The sequence below is a fragment of the Ornithorhynchus anatinus genome, chromosome 7 (genome assembly GCF_004115215.2).
Source record: "Ornithorhynchus anatinus isolate Pmale09 chromosome 7, mOrnAna1.pri.v4, whole genome shotgun sequence".
NCBI lineage: Eukaryota > Metazoa > Chordata > Mammalia > Monotremata > Ornithorhynchidae > Ornithorhynchus > Ornithorhynchus anatinus.
Window position 1 is genome coordinate 21,925,603 of NC_041734.1, and position 15,581 is coordinate 21,941,183.

The 15,581-nt window shown below is 49.2% G+C and overlaps 1 protein-coding gene across 1 annotated transcript; it reads right to left on the reverse strand.

Moving 5' to 3' along the window:
• Positions 1-1,057: 1,057 nt before the first annotated feature.
• LOC107547923 (small nuclear ribonucleoprotein Sm D1) lies at positions 1,058-10,814 on the reverse strand. The gene is made up of 4 exons (XM_029069472.1): positions 10,707-10,814; positions 6,550-6,626; positions 4,204-4,395; positions 1,058-2,737 (listed from the first exon to the last, which is right to left on the reverse strand). The coding sequence occupies exons 1-4, from the start codon at positions 10,718-10,720 to the stop codon at positions 2,661-2,663; spliced, it is 360 nt and encodes a 119-aa protein (XP_028925305.1). The 5' UTR covers positions 10,721-10,814; the 3' UTR covers positions 1,058-2,660.
• Positions 10,815-15,581: the final 4,767 nt, after the last annotated feature.

Sequence of the window (15,581 nt, forward strand, 5' to 3'; positions counted from 1 at the left end):
TAGGACAGTGCTTTGCACACAGTAAGTCCTCAGTAAATACAACAACGGAGGAAAGGAGTGGAGAAGGAAATGACAAGAGCACCACATTCTACCACAACCTCCCAAGTGCTACATCCAACGGCACTTGTTGCCGAATTGTACATTCCGAGCGCTTAGTACAGTGCTCTGCACATGGTAAGCGCTCAATAAATACTACTGAATGAACTTAGCCAATGAGACTACCCCACCTTCCTTTTCCTACTTCTGCGGGCAGGAACCTTTGCGGCTCCATCTTGCATTTGGATGTCCTGATCCAACCTCTCTACTTCGGCAGGCTACGCCATCACTCTTTTTAAAAAAAAATACATCTATTCCCTCTTCGAAAACTGGAAGTGAAGGGTTGGGGAGAAACGATGCGCTGGATGGAATAACGCGAGGACACGTGGTAGTCAGGGCTGAATTATCGGGGAGTTTCCTTTCCAGAAGTCCACTGGTCTACACGCCCTCGTTAGCATTTAGTTCAGGGACTCGAACGCGACGAAAGCTTCTGATCGGAGAACAAAGGTTCGGTTTAATTTCGGACAGATCGACCGTAATTTCCAACAGGGGATCGGAGACCGGGCTCTAGTCTCAGCCCGCTGTACGACCTTGGATAAGTCACTTAACCTCTAATTTCCTCGCCTGTAAAACAGGGAGGGATAAAGATGCCTGCTTTCCCTACCCCTCAGACTGTGGGACAGTGATTGTACCCGATCTGAACATCTTGAAACCCACACCACTAACGAACAGGTCATGCTAAACATATTATCATTATCAAATGCTGATCAACAGAAATCGTCTGAGATTGAAACAGTGTCAGACAATCCCACCAGTGGGATGTGGTTGTCTACTTACCAGAATTAATTCATAATCACCCACACACTAGCTTGAGCTAGGATAGCTGGTGGATTTGGATAACTGTGGCTGAAATATCGGGCCCCCTTAGAGGCTTATTTGGGGAGGTTTCGGAGGAAAATGACATAAAACAGAGATTTCGGTCAGGATAAGCTGGTTATGACTCCGTGCAATAAACACTAAATTTTGAAATAAAAATTCAATGTCTTTTTAATGGAAGCAAACCCAAATTATGTAAAAAGTTTCAATTTCACAGACAGTAGCTCCAACATAAGAATAAAAGGGGTACCAGATGTTCTTACACCTTAATTTCACATAGCTGTTGCCTGGGGGAGGTCTCCTTTACCTCACACCCGACTGGACAGGGAAGGGGTTTGGTCTCGGTGAAAATGTGTTAGTGCCAACGTGTTTACTCTTTTAAATCTTTTTACGGAAAACTGCCTTCAAAAAGATGGAACCCGACATCAGAAGAGAGCGAACAGAACTCAAAATGATCCATCAGACCAGTTAGCCTAGTTTGCTTGGCCGAGCGCTTTATCATTCATTCAGTCTAAGGGAGGTTTTTAACCAGCTGCCTCGTTTTTTGCTTTCCATAACACGTGGCAGAAGCTTATTCAGATGATATACCGGCAGTTCCTGGATATTGGCGACTCTTTTATGGATTTTCGGAATTGAGAAAAGGACCCATCGACTGTGGCATCAGAGTTCTCACTTCTCCAAGTAGTTAAAACGAGTACGGGTTTTAAATATGGAGTATTTGGTTTTACGGCTACCCCCAAAAAATCCTAAATGCTTTTAATTCCCGGTTCAAGTAATGTTCTCAGAGGAACACGGCCCTCTACTTAATCCTTGGGGAAACAAAGGAGAGCATTTCAAAGAAAATTTTTTTAAAAAAAAAATCAGTAACTGAACCGGGTGCCTGGCTGGCGTAATTCCTGTCCCTTGATTTCCAACAATTATTTCAACCCTCTCCAAGTTACCACAATAATTAAGTCCTTCTAAAAACAAATCCGGAAGATCCTTTTTCTTTAAATTGTAAAATACAATCAAATGTTTAAACAATGTAGACCTGGTCTGTATCTGCTTTTACAGAATTAAACACTTAGCCTTTTTTCCTACTTCAGAGCTACAACAGAAAGTACAGCTCTGATTAAAAATTCTGCGTACTAAAAGAAAATACGGCAATTTTTCCTGTTTAACAAAATTAAAAGAGTAAAAAACTGAGAATTAGGAGAAAAACCAACTTCTAAAAAAGTTACAGCCAACACGCTTGATAAAAAGTCACTAACAGCATTACATGACATCTTTCACAGTATTAATGAGGATTTTTGACTTGATAGCAGAATACTCCTGGGTTGTGGGCACTTTTGAAAATTGGGCAAACTCCATTTTTCAAAAAAGAGTCTTCTGTTAAAATTCATATGGGCATCAAGCCCCACGCAGAAGACACTGGTCTCCTTATGACATTCAAAAGGGAAGGGACTTAATCATTGAAAATTTTCACAATGGAAGGTTTTTCACCACCACTTTAGCTAATAAAAGGTGGGGGGGTGGGGGATGCTAGAATACGCTATTTCCATTCTAATTTCAGGTCGGCTTGTAGTAATAGTCTACTTTTCCACTTGGGGATTGAAACGAATACACACGGGTAGGCTAAGACGCTAACGTGATCTACCGAACAACTTTTCCAAACCTCTGTGTTTATTAAAAATTGACATCGTAAACAAAACCTGTACAAAAAATATCCTGACTTCTGGCCATTTTGTAACAAGCGTTCTTGGGTGAGTTTACCGCCTGGGACCTCCTCTTCCTCGGCCTCGGCCCCGGCCCCGGCCTCGACCGCGACCGCGACCTCTTCCCGCCACTGTGCAAAGATGGAGAAAAAACGGTAAGTGCCTTAGGTTTGGGGCCCCGGGGAGGGAAGGACACGTGGGCTGGCAATTTGCTCTAGGCGATCCCTTCCTTCAAAGGGATTAGAGGGAGAAGACCAGAGGAATTCTACCCTACGGGAGATCCTGAGAGACCAGAAAACAAGGCATCCGCTGTTCCGCCCTCAAGCACTTCCACGGAATTTGCTCCCTCACACGACACTTTTAATCCTCGGCTCCTCCGATAAATAAGAGTGGAATTCTGCATGGGTTTACTACTCTCTTAGAACCTCCTCAGGACAAGGGCTGAGGGCTGCAAGATGGTGTCCCTTAAAGAATGACCTTCTTCCTGGTCTCTTTTCGGCTGGATCGCTGTCTCTGGAGTGTGGGAATCTCGGCAGTTGAGCCCGTGAGCTGCTGGGTGCAGAAGATATCAGCGGAGGAGCCTGCTTTTGGTCCAGTGGAAAGGACGCTGCGGTGTGACTCCGGGAGAACCCGAGTTCCAGTCTCTGTTCTGCCGGCAAAGACTGTGCCACTGCTATTTTCCAAGCGCTTAGTACAGCGCTCTGCACACAGTAAGCGCTCAATAAATACGACCGAATGAACGGTGAAGGGTTCCGAATGAAGAACCGCCTGGGGGGTTCCGAGATAACAACGATATCGGTTAGGCGCTTACGATGTGCCAAGCACTCTACTAAGCGCTGGGATGGAGACAGGCAAATTGGGGTGGACACAGTCCCGGTCCCACATGGGGGTCACGGTATTAATCCCCCATTTTACAGATGAGGTAACTGAGGCACAGTGGAGTCAAATGATTTGCCCAAGCAGACAAGCGGGGGAGCCGGGATTAATAATAATAATAATAATAATGTTGGTATTTGTTAAGCGCTTACTATGTGCCGAGAACTGTTCTAAGCGCTGGGGTAGACATAGGGGAATCAGGTTGTCCCACGTGGGGCTCACAGTCTTAATCCCCATTTTACAGATGAGGGAACTGAGGCACAGAGAAATTAAGTGACTTGCCCACAGTCACACAGCCGACAAGTGGCAGAGCTGGGATTCGAACCCAGGTCCTGAAAAAGAGCAGACTAAGGCAGGCGGAAACCACAGCGGCTATACCCTCCGGACCGTAAGCTCCTTGTGGGCAGGGGGCGGATCAGTTGTAATTGACTAACTCTGTTGTGTCGTGCTCTCCCAAGCGCTTAATACAGTGCTCTGCACATAGTAAGCGCTCAATAAACACCACAGATCGGTGAAGGCAACCAACTGCTTAATTTTCAGTTAGTCCCCATAAACCACGGCACGTCACAAATGCCGCAGGCATTTTAAAGGCTTTACCTACTGCCTGGGAGAAAGCTGATGGTGACTCTCCACCTTCAAATGCACCACTTGTCTTCGAAATGGAAACAAAAGCTTTCCGAAAAGGGGAAAAAACCCCAAAAAAACACTCGCATCCACTCACCCGCTTCCCTCTTCTTGGACTTCACTTTGGGTTCGACATCTACGAGGAGGGTATCCAGAGGTAAGCTGTCCGGCAGAATGAAGTAGCGGATGTTATTCCCTCGAATGCTTAAAGTCTCCAGTTGAACTGGTTCTCTGTTTTTCAGTGTCATTTTCACAGCTTTAAGATGAGTGTTCATGCTGACGTCTACACCTGAAGGGGGTGGGGGGGAAGGAAGCACATTCGCGTAGATGCAAAGAAATCCATCACGCTGACTGTAATGAACATTCGCTCCTTTAAAAAAAGACACGAGTAACGTAACAAATGCCACTTCTGAGCCAGACCAGCCTACCCGGGAGTCTATCTTTGACAATATACTTTTCATTCTGTCTCCTTGCCTCGCCTCCTGATTTTTCTCTATATTGCCCTGAGTACCACCAGTATTTATTAACCACCAGGCTCTTGGGATCCCTCTCCTGGAATCTGTAATCGAATGGAGGGGACGGCAGGTAAATGTATTAATCTGCCACAGTTTAAAGGAGTGAAAAACAGTCGGTGGCGGGAAAGACAAGACGATGAGTCAGAGACGGGCGAGTCAAGAGCGAGGGACAATGAGGAGGTGCGCCCTGGAGAAATGAAGAACGCAGGCCGGGGAACACGTTAGTAGGAAGGACACTGTTGTGCCTCGAAGCCAATGCTTGTTATTTCTGTTATTATTACTGTTATTTTTCAACGCGAAAAGCAGTTGGAAACCGCAGAAGTCTTTTGAGGAGGAAGATATGTATTTTGCTCGGCTTCTTAGAAAAACGGCGTGGGCAGCTGGATGAGGAAAGGCTGTCAGAGGTACCTTGCTTTACCCTCGGGCCGAGACGCTACCCTGCCCCCGGCAGCTCCGAGCTGAGGGTGAGGTGCCCCTCTCCCCCAAACACCACCCCGGGAGCCGGACACAGGACGCCCACAGCGGCAGCCAACGGTGCCCACGCTTACGAGGCGAAGAGTTTGGCCTAGTTCCCTCTGGCCTGGACTGCTGCCAGAGGAGCGAAAGACCCGAAAACATTTTCTTTAAGCCACATTTTCTGTTTTGTCCTCCCTGTCTTAATATTGGTTTTTTTTGATCATCAACCTTCTTTCCTGTGGGTCTGCTGCCTCATCCCCACAGTCCCTTCCCCGTTCTCGGATTGAGGGCACCTACGTGGGTTAGGGTTCGTGCCGAACTTACCTTCCACAGTCCCGTCCGGTGCTCGGTGCCCAGGAGACGTTCGGTAAATTCATGCTCGCTCGCTAGTAACCTACCTTTCTTCCACTATGCAGTGTGAATTCTCCCCCCTCAACACCCGCGACCGTTGGTCAACCCAATTTTTCCAAACCTTTAACTCCCTCCTGAAGCCCCAGTGACCTCACCTCCCACCTTTCTCAACTCTGACGACCCCGCGACTCTCAGGCGTAGCCTCCCCGAAGTCCCCCCAGCCTCTCCCTACCCATGAGAAGCAGCATGATCTGACAGAGGACCTGGGTTCTAATCCCTACTCCCCCACTTGGCTGCTTGGGACCACGATCAAGTCACTTCACTTCCCCGTGCCTCAGTTTCCTCATGTGCAAAATGAGGATTGAATACCAGTTCTCCCTCATACTTAGATGTCCCAGGTGGGACAGGGACGGTGTCCAACCTGATTAACTTGTAACTATCCCAGAGGTCAGAACAGTGCTCGACACTTCCTGACTGCTTCACCAATCACTATTAGTAACCTCCTCCCTCCCCTAAATCTTACTCTCCTCCTTCTCAGCTGGCTCGAGAGATCACCCGCCTGCTTTCAAAATCTCTCTACCTCTGCCACTGGCCCCATCCTTTCTCACCTTATAAAAACCTGCTGTGCTCGCTCTTCTCCCTTCTCTGCCATCCTCGGCCACTCTGATGGCTCCTTCTCCTCTGCCTTCGAGCACGCTGGCCTCTCTCCCCGCTTGGGGGAAAAAACACTCTCTGGATCCCACTGCCCGGTCCTATTCCAGCTCGACTCTTGAACAGACTGCACGCATCCACCGCCTCCGCTTCCTCTCCTCCGGCTCCCCTCTTGACCCTCCGTGATATGGCTTCAGCCCTCTTCCCTCCACTAAGACCACTCTCTCCAAAGTCACCAGTGACCTCTTCCTCGACGAATCGATCAGCCTAGCAAATGTTTCATATATACTAGCAAAAACATCTCAGAGAAAGGCAATTCTTTTAAAAAAAAATGGCACTCCCGTCTGTCGTTCTCACCAGCTGAAAAGTCCCGGCCGCAAAAAGAGGACCGTCTTACACCGCAAGTGGGGAACTGTCGATTGTTAAAACTGCTCTGCTGAGTATTTCTGCCTGAGTCAAAGCTGCCTCACCTGTGATTGTTCCATGGACCTGCGTTCCATTCTTCAGTTCAATGGTTACAGTTTCATGACTCAATTTCATCAAAAACCTGAAAAATTGGAAATTCATCATTAAAAAGGTTAACTGTCGTCTTAAGTAGAGAGACGGTTCTCCCACCACTGACGCTTTCAGTACAAATTTGGGATAGAAAGCTTGCTGGATAGAGCCCGGGCCTGGGAGTCAGAAGGTGATGGATTCTAATCCCGGCTCCGCCACTGGTCTGCTGCGTGACCTTGGGCAAGTCACTTCACTTCTCTGGGCCTCAATTATTGCCATTGTTCTTGTCTGTCCGTCTCCCCCGATTAGACTGTAAGCCCGTCAAACGGCAGGGACTGTCTCTATCTGTTGCCGACTTGTTCATCCCAAGCGCTTAGTACAGTGCTCTGCACATAGTAAGCGCTCAATAAATACTATTGAATGAATACCTCATCTGTAAAATAGGGATTAAGGCTGGGAGTCCCGTGTGGGACAGGGATTGTGTCCAACCAGATGACTTTGTATCTACCCCAGGGCTTAGAAGTGTCTGGCACATAGTAAGTGCTTAATAAATACCACCATCATTATTATTGTTATTACTAGAGAATATTCTTCTATTGGCCTGGATAGACTGGAATGTGAAGTTGGATGAAATACTGGCTACGTGCAAGGCTCAGTTACTGTTAGAGACGGTGCCTGCAGGCACCTATAAAATTTGAAAAATGACCTGTTTGTGATTTCTTTCCCACCACACACATACACTCAGTTCTCTTTTAACACGGGGGCTTGTGCAATCCCCAATCCCCAAGTAACAGAAGAAAACCCCACTTAGACGGGCACAAGCCACTTCTTCTGCTAGAGCGGTTAGTCAGCCGTGACTGAACAGGCTCACACTCTAAGACAACAAGTCCCCTAATAATGTTCTAGCCAAAACGCACAACAAATACACAAGGTTTGGGAGACCTGAATGAACTTGTTACGAAAACCAACTTTGGCCATTTTTTTCCAAATTGACCCACAAAACGAGTTACCTGTAAAAAGCCCTGAGAAAACACGCAAGAGCTGAGAAACCTCCTCAAAGATGTTATTTCTGACTAGAATTGTAAAGTGGTTAACAGTCACCTGCGAAATGAAAATAGCTTTAAAAGTCAATTTGCAGTTTGGCAATCTAAGAGAGGTAAAAGGTAATCCCTCCGTTAATGCCTGCACATCGAAGGCAGGATGGCTATGGGGAAAGAGATTGGGGTTAGTCAGGACACCTGGGTTCCAATCCTCACTCTTTCAATAACCGAGCTGTATGACCCTGGACAAGTCACTTCATCTCTCTGGGCTTGCATGTCCTTTTCTGTAAAAGGAGGGCACGCCACCACTTTCCTTCCTCCCCTCACAGGGATGTGATGTGGATAAAATGAGCTCACTGCTGTGAAAGCACTTTGAAAATAAGTACAAACACCACCTTACTGTCCCCCTACTTCATCTATTCATGAGGCCAGTGCAATTTTTTGATGTTAGAGTGCTGTTTTCAGGGTGCGGTATGCCAAAATAAAGCCCCAGGCAGTAAAAATCAACATCTTTTGGCTGAATACACACACACACAACTCAGATAGTGTATCTACTAGTGACCTCGGCTTGTCCCAGCCTACATAAGGCAGCCCCTCTCGATATAACTAAAGTGAGGGCACAACCTAGGACACGATTCCTGGCAATTTCTTGTCATCATTTCGATTTCTTTTTTCTCTCCACTCTTCAAGGCCTTTTGGAGTTTAGGGTGTCCAAAAGTAAATGGCTCCCGTGAATACTGGCCCAGAAACATCAATCTTGTGAGGACCTACTCCACAGGTAGGTAAACCTGTCCAGACACAGCCAACACCCTGCCTATTTTCAATGAAGTCAAACATGCTTAAAATAGTTTGGGTCAGGATGGGTCAAATCCCTCCAGTTCAAAGTGCTCCTTCATCTGGATTTTGGTTTTTTGTTGGGGTTTTTTTTTTGTTATTATTGTTCTGTTTACGGCCCTCGACTCTTGAACTTGATAACTGCTGAGTTTGGGTTGTCAGGGACCCCCACGGGTCCAACTTAAAAGCCTGCCTTCGGGCACAGCCTTATTCAGCCAATCCTATTTATTGAGCACTTACTACTCTGAGCTCGTGGTGGGCGGGGTGGTCTGTTGTTCTCCTCTAACTCGCCCAAGTGCTTAGTACAGGGCTTTGCACACAGTAAATGCTCAATAAATACGAATGAATGTGCAGAGCACTGTACTAAGTGCTTGGAAGAGAACAATACCCCGACATAACGGCCACATTCCCTTAGGAATCCAATTCAGAAGCGTCGATCTTCAGTATTCCTGGGGCAGAGGAATTAATAATAATAATTATTATAGTGTTTATTGGGCGCTTACTATGTGCCAGGCACTGTTCTAAGCGCTGGGGTAGACACAAGGTAGTCGGGTTGGACACGGTCCCTATCCCACATAGGGCTCACAGCCTTCACCGCCCCCCTTTTCCGGATGAGGCCCAAAGAAGTGACCCTCACGTGGGACAACCTGATTCCCCTGTATCTACCCCAGCGCTTATAACAGTGCTCTGCACATAGTAAGCACCTAACAAATACCAACATTATTATGAGAAGCAGCACGGCTCAGTGGAAAGTGCCCGGGCTTGGGAGTCGGAGGTCATGGGTTTGAATCCCGGCTCTGCCACCTGTCAACTGTGTCACTTTGGGCAAGTCACTTCACTGCTCGGTGCCTCAGTTCCCTCATCTGGAAAACGGGGATGAAGACTGTGGGCCTCACGTGGGACAACCTGATGACCCTGTATCTCCCCCAGCGCTTAGAACAGAGCTCTGCACATAGTAAGCGCTTAACAGACACCAACATTATTATGAGAAGCAGCGTGGCTCTGTGGAAAGACCCTGGGCTTGGGAGTCGGAGGTCATGGGTTCAAATCCCAGCTCTGCCACTTATCGGCTGTATGACTGTGGGCAAGTCACTTCACTTCGTGGTGCCTCAGTTCGCTCATCTGGAAAATGGGGATGAAGACTGTGGGCCTCACGTGGGACAACCTGATGACCCTGTATCTCCCCCAGCGCTTAGAACAGTGCTCTGCACCTATTAAGCGCTTAACAAATACCAACATTATTATGAGAAACATTGTGGCTCAGTGGAAAGAGCCCGGGCTTGGGAGTTGGAGGTCAAGGGGATGACCCTGGATCTCCCCCGGTGCTTACCCCAGTGCTCTGCACCTAGTAAGCGCTTAACAAATGCCATCATCATTATTACTAGTAAGTGAAGTGAAAGAAGGAGTCGGGCATCAATACCATCAAAATAAAGAGAATCCTAGATAGGTCTGCATCCTTAATAAAATAGAGTAATAAATCCTTGATCAAAGCAGGATATTTTATGAGAAAGGCAGGATGATTTCATGATCAAAGCAGGATGATTTCAGGATAAAAGCTGGATGCTCTCGTGATCAAAGCAGGATGATTTCATGATCAAAGCAGGATGATTTCATGATCAAAGTAGGATGATTTCGTGATCAAAGCAGGATGATTTCGTGATCAAATCAGGATGATTTCGTGATCAAAGCAGGATGCTTTCATGATCAAATCAGAATGATGATGACAACTGTTGAAGGCAGCCACATTTGTCGAGGCCTCTGGAGCGCGGCCGCCCGGCGGAGAAGTGGCGGGGGCGGGATTGGAACCCAGGCCCTTCTGGCTCCCCGGCCCTCGCGGCGGCCCCTGAGCCACATGGCCGCTCTGGGCCGGCTCATTCATTCCCTGGTATTTACCGAGCGTTTACCCTGGGCAGAGCACCGTCCTAAGCGCTTGGAAGGGGACAGATCGGTAACAGAGAGAGAGAGAGAGAGAGAGAGAGAGAGAGACGGGACCTGCCCAATGGCGGGTTTACGGTCTAATCGGGGGAGGGAGGGGGGTTTTAGTGCGGTTCAAGCGAGAGCTCCCAAGGAGGGGCCGCGGCTTCCCTGCTCCTGCGGAAGGAGGACGAGGAGCAGAAAAAGCGGGAGGCCCCGCAGGCCGGCGGGGGCGCGCGCGGGGCCGGCGGGGGCGCGCGCGCGCGCGGGAGGGGGGGGGGCCGGACCCGGCAGGCGCGCGCGGCCCCCTCGGCCCCGCGCGCCGGCCGCTCCCGCCTCCTCACCTGACGAGCTTCATGCTGCCCGCGCCCGCAACGCTCCGCACAGCGCCTCGCACCACCACCGCCGCCGCCGCCGCCGCCGCCGCCGCCAAACACGCGCTCGGGCCGCCGGACGGAGGGCGGGGATGAATGGCCGGAAGCTCCCGCCGCCCAGGCCCCGGATGGAGCCGCCGCGCGCGCGCGCCCCTCCCCTCCCCTCCCCTCCCCTCCCCCGCCGCCGCCGAGAGAGCGGCCTCCGCCCCGCAGCGCGGGGCAGGGCGCGGGGCCTCGGCGCCCCCTGCAGGCCGGAGGCCCACACCGCCGCCAGGCCCCGCCCGGCCTCCACCTTCCCATTCGTTCATTCTATAGTACTTATTGAGCGCTTACTATGTGCAGAGCACTGTATTAAGCGCCTGGAATGGACACGTAGCAACAGATAGAGGCAGTCCCTAATCGGGGGAGACGGACAGACAAGAGCAATGGCAATAAATAGAATCAAGGGGATGAACGTCTCATTAAACAATCGCAAATAAATAGAATCAAGGCGATGTACATTTCGTTAACAAAATAAATAGGGTAATGAAAATATTTACAGTTGAGCAGACGGCCACCCGCCTGGCCCGCGCTCCGTTCATTCATTCATTCCATAGTACTTATCGAGCGCTTACTATGTGCAGAGCACTGTACTAAGCGCTTGGAATGGACAAATTAGTAACAGATAGAGACAGTCCCTGCCCTTTGACCTTTGCTTATGGTGTTGATGCCTGACTACTTCTTTTCTTTTGCCATCTGTCTCCCCCGTTTAATAATAATGATGATGTTGGTATTTGTTAAGCACTTACTAGGTTCAGAGCACTGTTCTAAGCGCTGGGAGAGATACGGGGGATCAGGTTGTCCCACATGGGGCTCACAGTTAATCCCCATTTTACAGAGGAGGTAACTGAGGCAAAGAGAATAATAATAATAATAATGTTGGTATTTGTTAAGCACTTACTATGTGCAGACCACTGTTCTAAGCGCTGGGAGAGATATAGGGGGATCAGGTTGTCTCACATGAAGCTCACAGTTAATCCCCATTTTACAGAGGACGTAACTGAGGCCCAGAGAAGTGAAGTGACTTGCCCACAGTCACACAGCTGACAAGCGGCAGAGCCGGGATTCAAACCCATGACCTCCGACTCCCAAGCCCGGGCTCTTTCCACTGAGCCACGCTGCTTCGCCCGTCAGTGGGCGGGGATGGTCCCTCTCTGTCACCCAATCGTACATTCCAAGCGCTTAGTACAGTGTTCTGCACATAGTAAGAGCTCAATAAATACGATTGAATGAATGCCCCGCACACGGTAAGTGCTCAATAAATACGATTGAATGGATACTTCATAAGGGCATGAGGAGAACCAGCGTGGCCTAGTGCAGAGAGGACAAGCCTGGGAGTCGGGAGGACGTGGGTTCCGATCCCGGCTCCTCCACTTGTCTGCCGTGGGACGTTGAGCAAGTCGCTTCACTTTTCTGGGCCTCGGTTACCTCATCTGTAAAATGGGGATAATGACAGGAATACTAATAATTCTCTACGGAAAGAGCCTGGGCTTGGGAATCAGAGGTCGTGGGTTCTGATCCTAGCTCCACTACTCGTCAGCTGGGTGATTTTGGGCAAGTCACTCCACTTCTCTGGGCCTCAGTTCCCTCAGCTGTAAAATGGGGATTAAAACTGTGAGCCCCACATGGAACAACCTGATCACCCTGTATCTACCCCAGTGCTTAGAACGGTTCTTGGCACCTAGTAAGTGCTTAACAAATACCATCATTATTATTATTATTTGTTAAGCGCTTACTAGGTGCCAGGCACTGGACTACGTGCTGGGGTGGATACAAGCAAATCCAGTGGGACACGGTCCCTGTCCCACATGGGGCTCTCAGTCTCAATCCCCATTTTGCAGATGAGGTAACCGAGGCCCAGAGAAGTGAAGTGACTTCCCCAAGGTCACACAGCATATACTTGGCAGAGCCGGGATTAGAACCCAGGTCCTTCTGACTCCCAGGCCGGCGTTCTATCCTCCAAGCCACTCCACTTGTCTAGAAAATGCAGTTGAGAGTGAGAGCCCCACGTGAGACAGAGACTGTGTCCAACTCAATTCGCTTGTATCCACCCCAGCGTTTAGTACAGTGCCTGGCACACAGTAAGCGTTTAACAGATATCACTATTGAGTGGAGGAGTCAGGATTCGAACCCCCGACCTTCTAACTCCCAGGCCCACGCTCTATCCACTGAGACACGCTGCTTCCCTGTCGAAGGGATGCTTAGTGAAGCGGCGTGGCTCAGTGGAAAGAGCATGGGCTTGGGAGTCCGAGGTCATGGGTTCGAATCCCGGAACTGCCCCTTGTCAGCTGGGTGACTGTGGGCAAGTCACTTAACTTCTCAGTGCCTCAGTGACCTCCTCTGGAAAATGGGGATTAAGACTGTGGGCCTCACGTGGGACAACCTGATGACCCTGTATCTACCCCAGCGCATAGAACAGTGCTCTGCACATAGTAAGCGCTTCACAAATACCAACATTATTATTAGTGGGCCAGGTCTTGTTTAACCTAGTGTAGGCAACAACGCTGGAGGATGTAACGGCAGACCTGAATCCAAGTGTTGGGATGAACTTAGGCATCTCTGGGAAACTCTCCCAACTCACTAGAGCATGCATCATCCCAAATCTGCACATAGTAAGCGCTCAGTAAATACGAATGAACGAATCAAGTCCTAGAAACAGACATTCAAAGATGATTATTTGCAAATCACTGTCCTCTAGCAGGCCCAACTCAATAGAGCGTTACCTCGTCTTACGCTACCCAGTCGTCTCCGGCCCACAGCGACGCCAAGGACACATCTCTCCCAGAAGGTCCCACCTCCATCTGCCATCGTTCTGGTAGTGGATCCAGAGTTTTCTGGGTGAAAATCCAGAAGCGGTTTACCATCACCTCCTTCCGTGCAGTAGACTCATTCATTCATTCATTCAATAGTATTTATTGAGCGCTTACTATGTGCAGAGCACTGTACTAAGCCTATCTATCTCTCCGCATCCTCTCACAGACTAATCAGGGGAGACAGACAAAAACAATAGCAATAAATAGAATCAAGGGGATGTACACTTCAGTAACAAAATAAATAGGGTAATAAAAATATATTCAAATGAACAAATGAGCCCAGTGCTCACGGGAGGGGAAGGGGGGGAGCAGAAGGAAAGGGGGGAAAGGGGGCTTAGCTGAGGGGAGGGGAAGGGGGGTGCAGCAGAGGGGGCAGAGGGAAAAGGGGAAGCTCAGTCTGGGAAGGCCTCTAGTCTCTGGGAAGGACTCGAGTCTCTGCCCTCGACTCTCTCCCGCGCCACCGCTGCCCGGCAAGGGTGAGTTTTGACTCGTAGCAGATGGTCTCCCGCTCGCTAGCCGCCACCCACGCTAAGGATGGAATGGGTAGGCCTCTGCTTGACTGTCCCTCCCGTAGCTGAGACTGGTAGATACTGGAAACTCTCCAGGTGCCATCCCGACCGGGGCACTAGAGCAGGCAACGTCCCAAATCCTAGAACCAGTCATTCAAGGATTATTAGATGCAAATGACTGTCCCCTGGGACTCGAGAAGATTTGCAAATGACTGTAAATCGCTTTCACTGAATCAGACAGGCATCACGGCTGAGGATAAGAGGGGGCCCAGCTGCCCAGGGTCTTTGCAATTGCTGAGATTTCCTCTTCTTCCTGCTCTCAGAGCCTGTGGCTGGGTCTAGTGTCCGTCAGTCAATTGTATTTATTGAGCACTTAGAGCACTGTACTAAGCTCTTGGGAGAGGACAATATAACAGACACGTTCCCTGCCCACAGCTTGTATACGGTCTAGAGGGAGAGACAGACGTTAATGTGAATAAATAAATTATAGATATGTACATAAGTGCTTTGGGGTTGGGATGGGGGATAAATAAAAGGAGCAAGTCAGGGACATGCTCAAAGGAGTGGGTGAAGAGGAAGAGGGGGCTTGATCAGGGAAGGCCTCTTGGAGGAGATGTACCTCAGTTCCCTCATCTGTAAAATGGGGATTATTATTAATAATAATAGTAACAACAATAATGGTGGTTGTTAAGCACTTATGTGCCAAGCAGTGGGGTAGATACAAAGCAATCAGGTTGTCCCACGTAGGGCTCACAGTCTTAATCCCCATTTTACAGACGAGGGAACTGAGGCCCAGGGAAGTCAAGTGGCTTGCCCAAGATCACCCAGCAGATAAGTGGCAGAGCCGGGATTAGAACCCATGTCCTCTGACTCCCAAGCCCAGGCTCTTTCCGCTAAGCCATGCTGCTTCTCAGTTTAAGATTAATCTGCTTCTCAAATTGAGGCTTTGAGCCCCATGGGGGATGGGGACTGGGTCCACAGAGCTTAAATAATAATAATAATGGAATTTGGACACAGTGCTTAACAAATTCCATTATTATTATTAATAAGGCTTTGAAGGGAGGGAGAGTGATTGTCTGTCCGTCCTGAGGAGGAAGGGCGTGGCATCACGGCTGCCATCCCAGTGAGCCAGGTTTCCCAGGTGTGATGGGCTGGGGAAATGACGCAGGCTGGTTTTAATGGATTTGGCTGTAATTAGCTATCATATTAGACAAAGCCCTTGGCCTGAACGGTAGCAGTGGAGTTCTTTATTTGCTAAAGAACAGCCTTGAGTTCTCCAGAGTACTGATCCACACCAACACTCTCCCAAAACCACTTTAGGCTCTTCTGTACTTTGCCGCTTCTAGTTCCTGCCCCCTGGAAGAGGTCTGACCTCCAGAAGCAACATCTGGCTTTAAACCATTTTGCTCATTCCATAACTACACTCACCTCTGGTTGCCTTGGAAGACGGGACCTCTGTATTGGGGTGACTTCTTGCTGTTTAC

Excerpts from the sequence above, each read along its gene's own strand:
- LOC107547923 (XM_029069472.1), bottom strand. Across the intron at positions 4,396-6,549 it reads GGTCCATGGAACAATCACAG|GTGTAGACGTCAGCATGAAC; the intron begins GTGAGGCAGCTT and ends CACCCCCTTCAG. Across the intron at positions 2,738-4,203 it reads GTCCAAGAAGAGGGAAGCGG|TGGCGGGAAGAGGTCGCGGT; the intron begins GTGAGTGGATGC and ends ATCTTTGCACAG.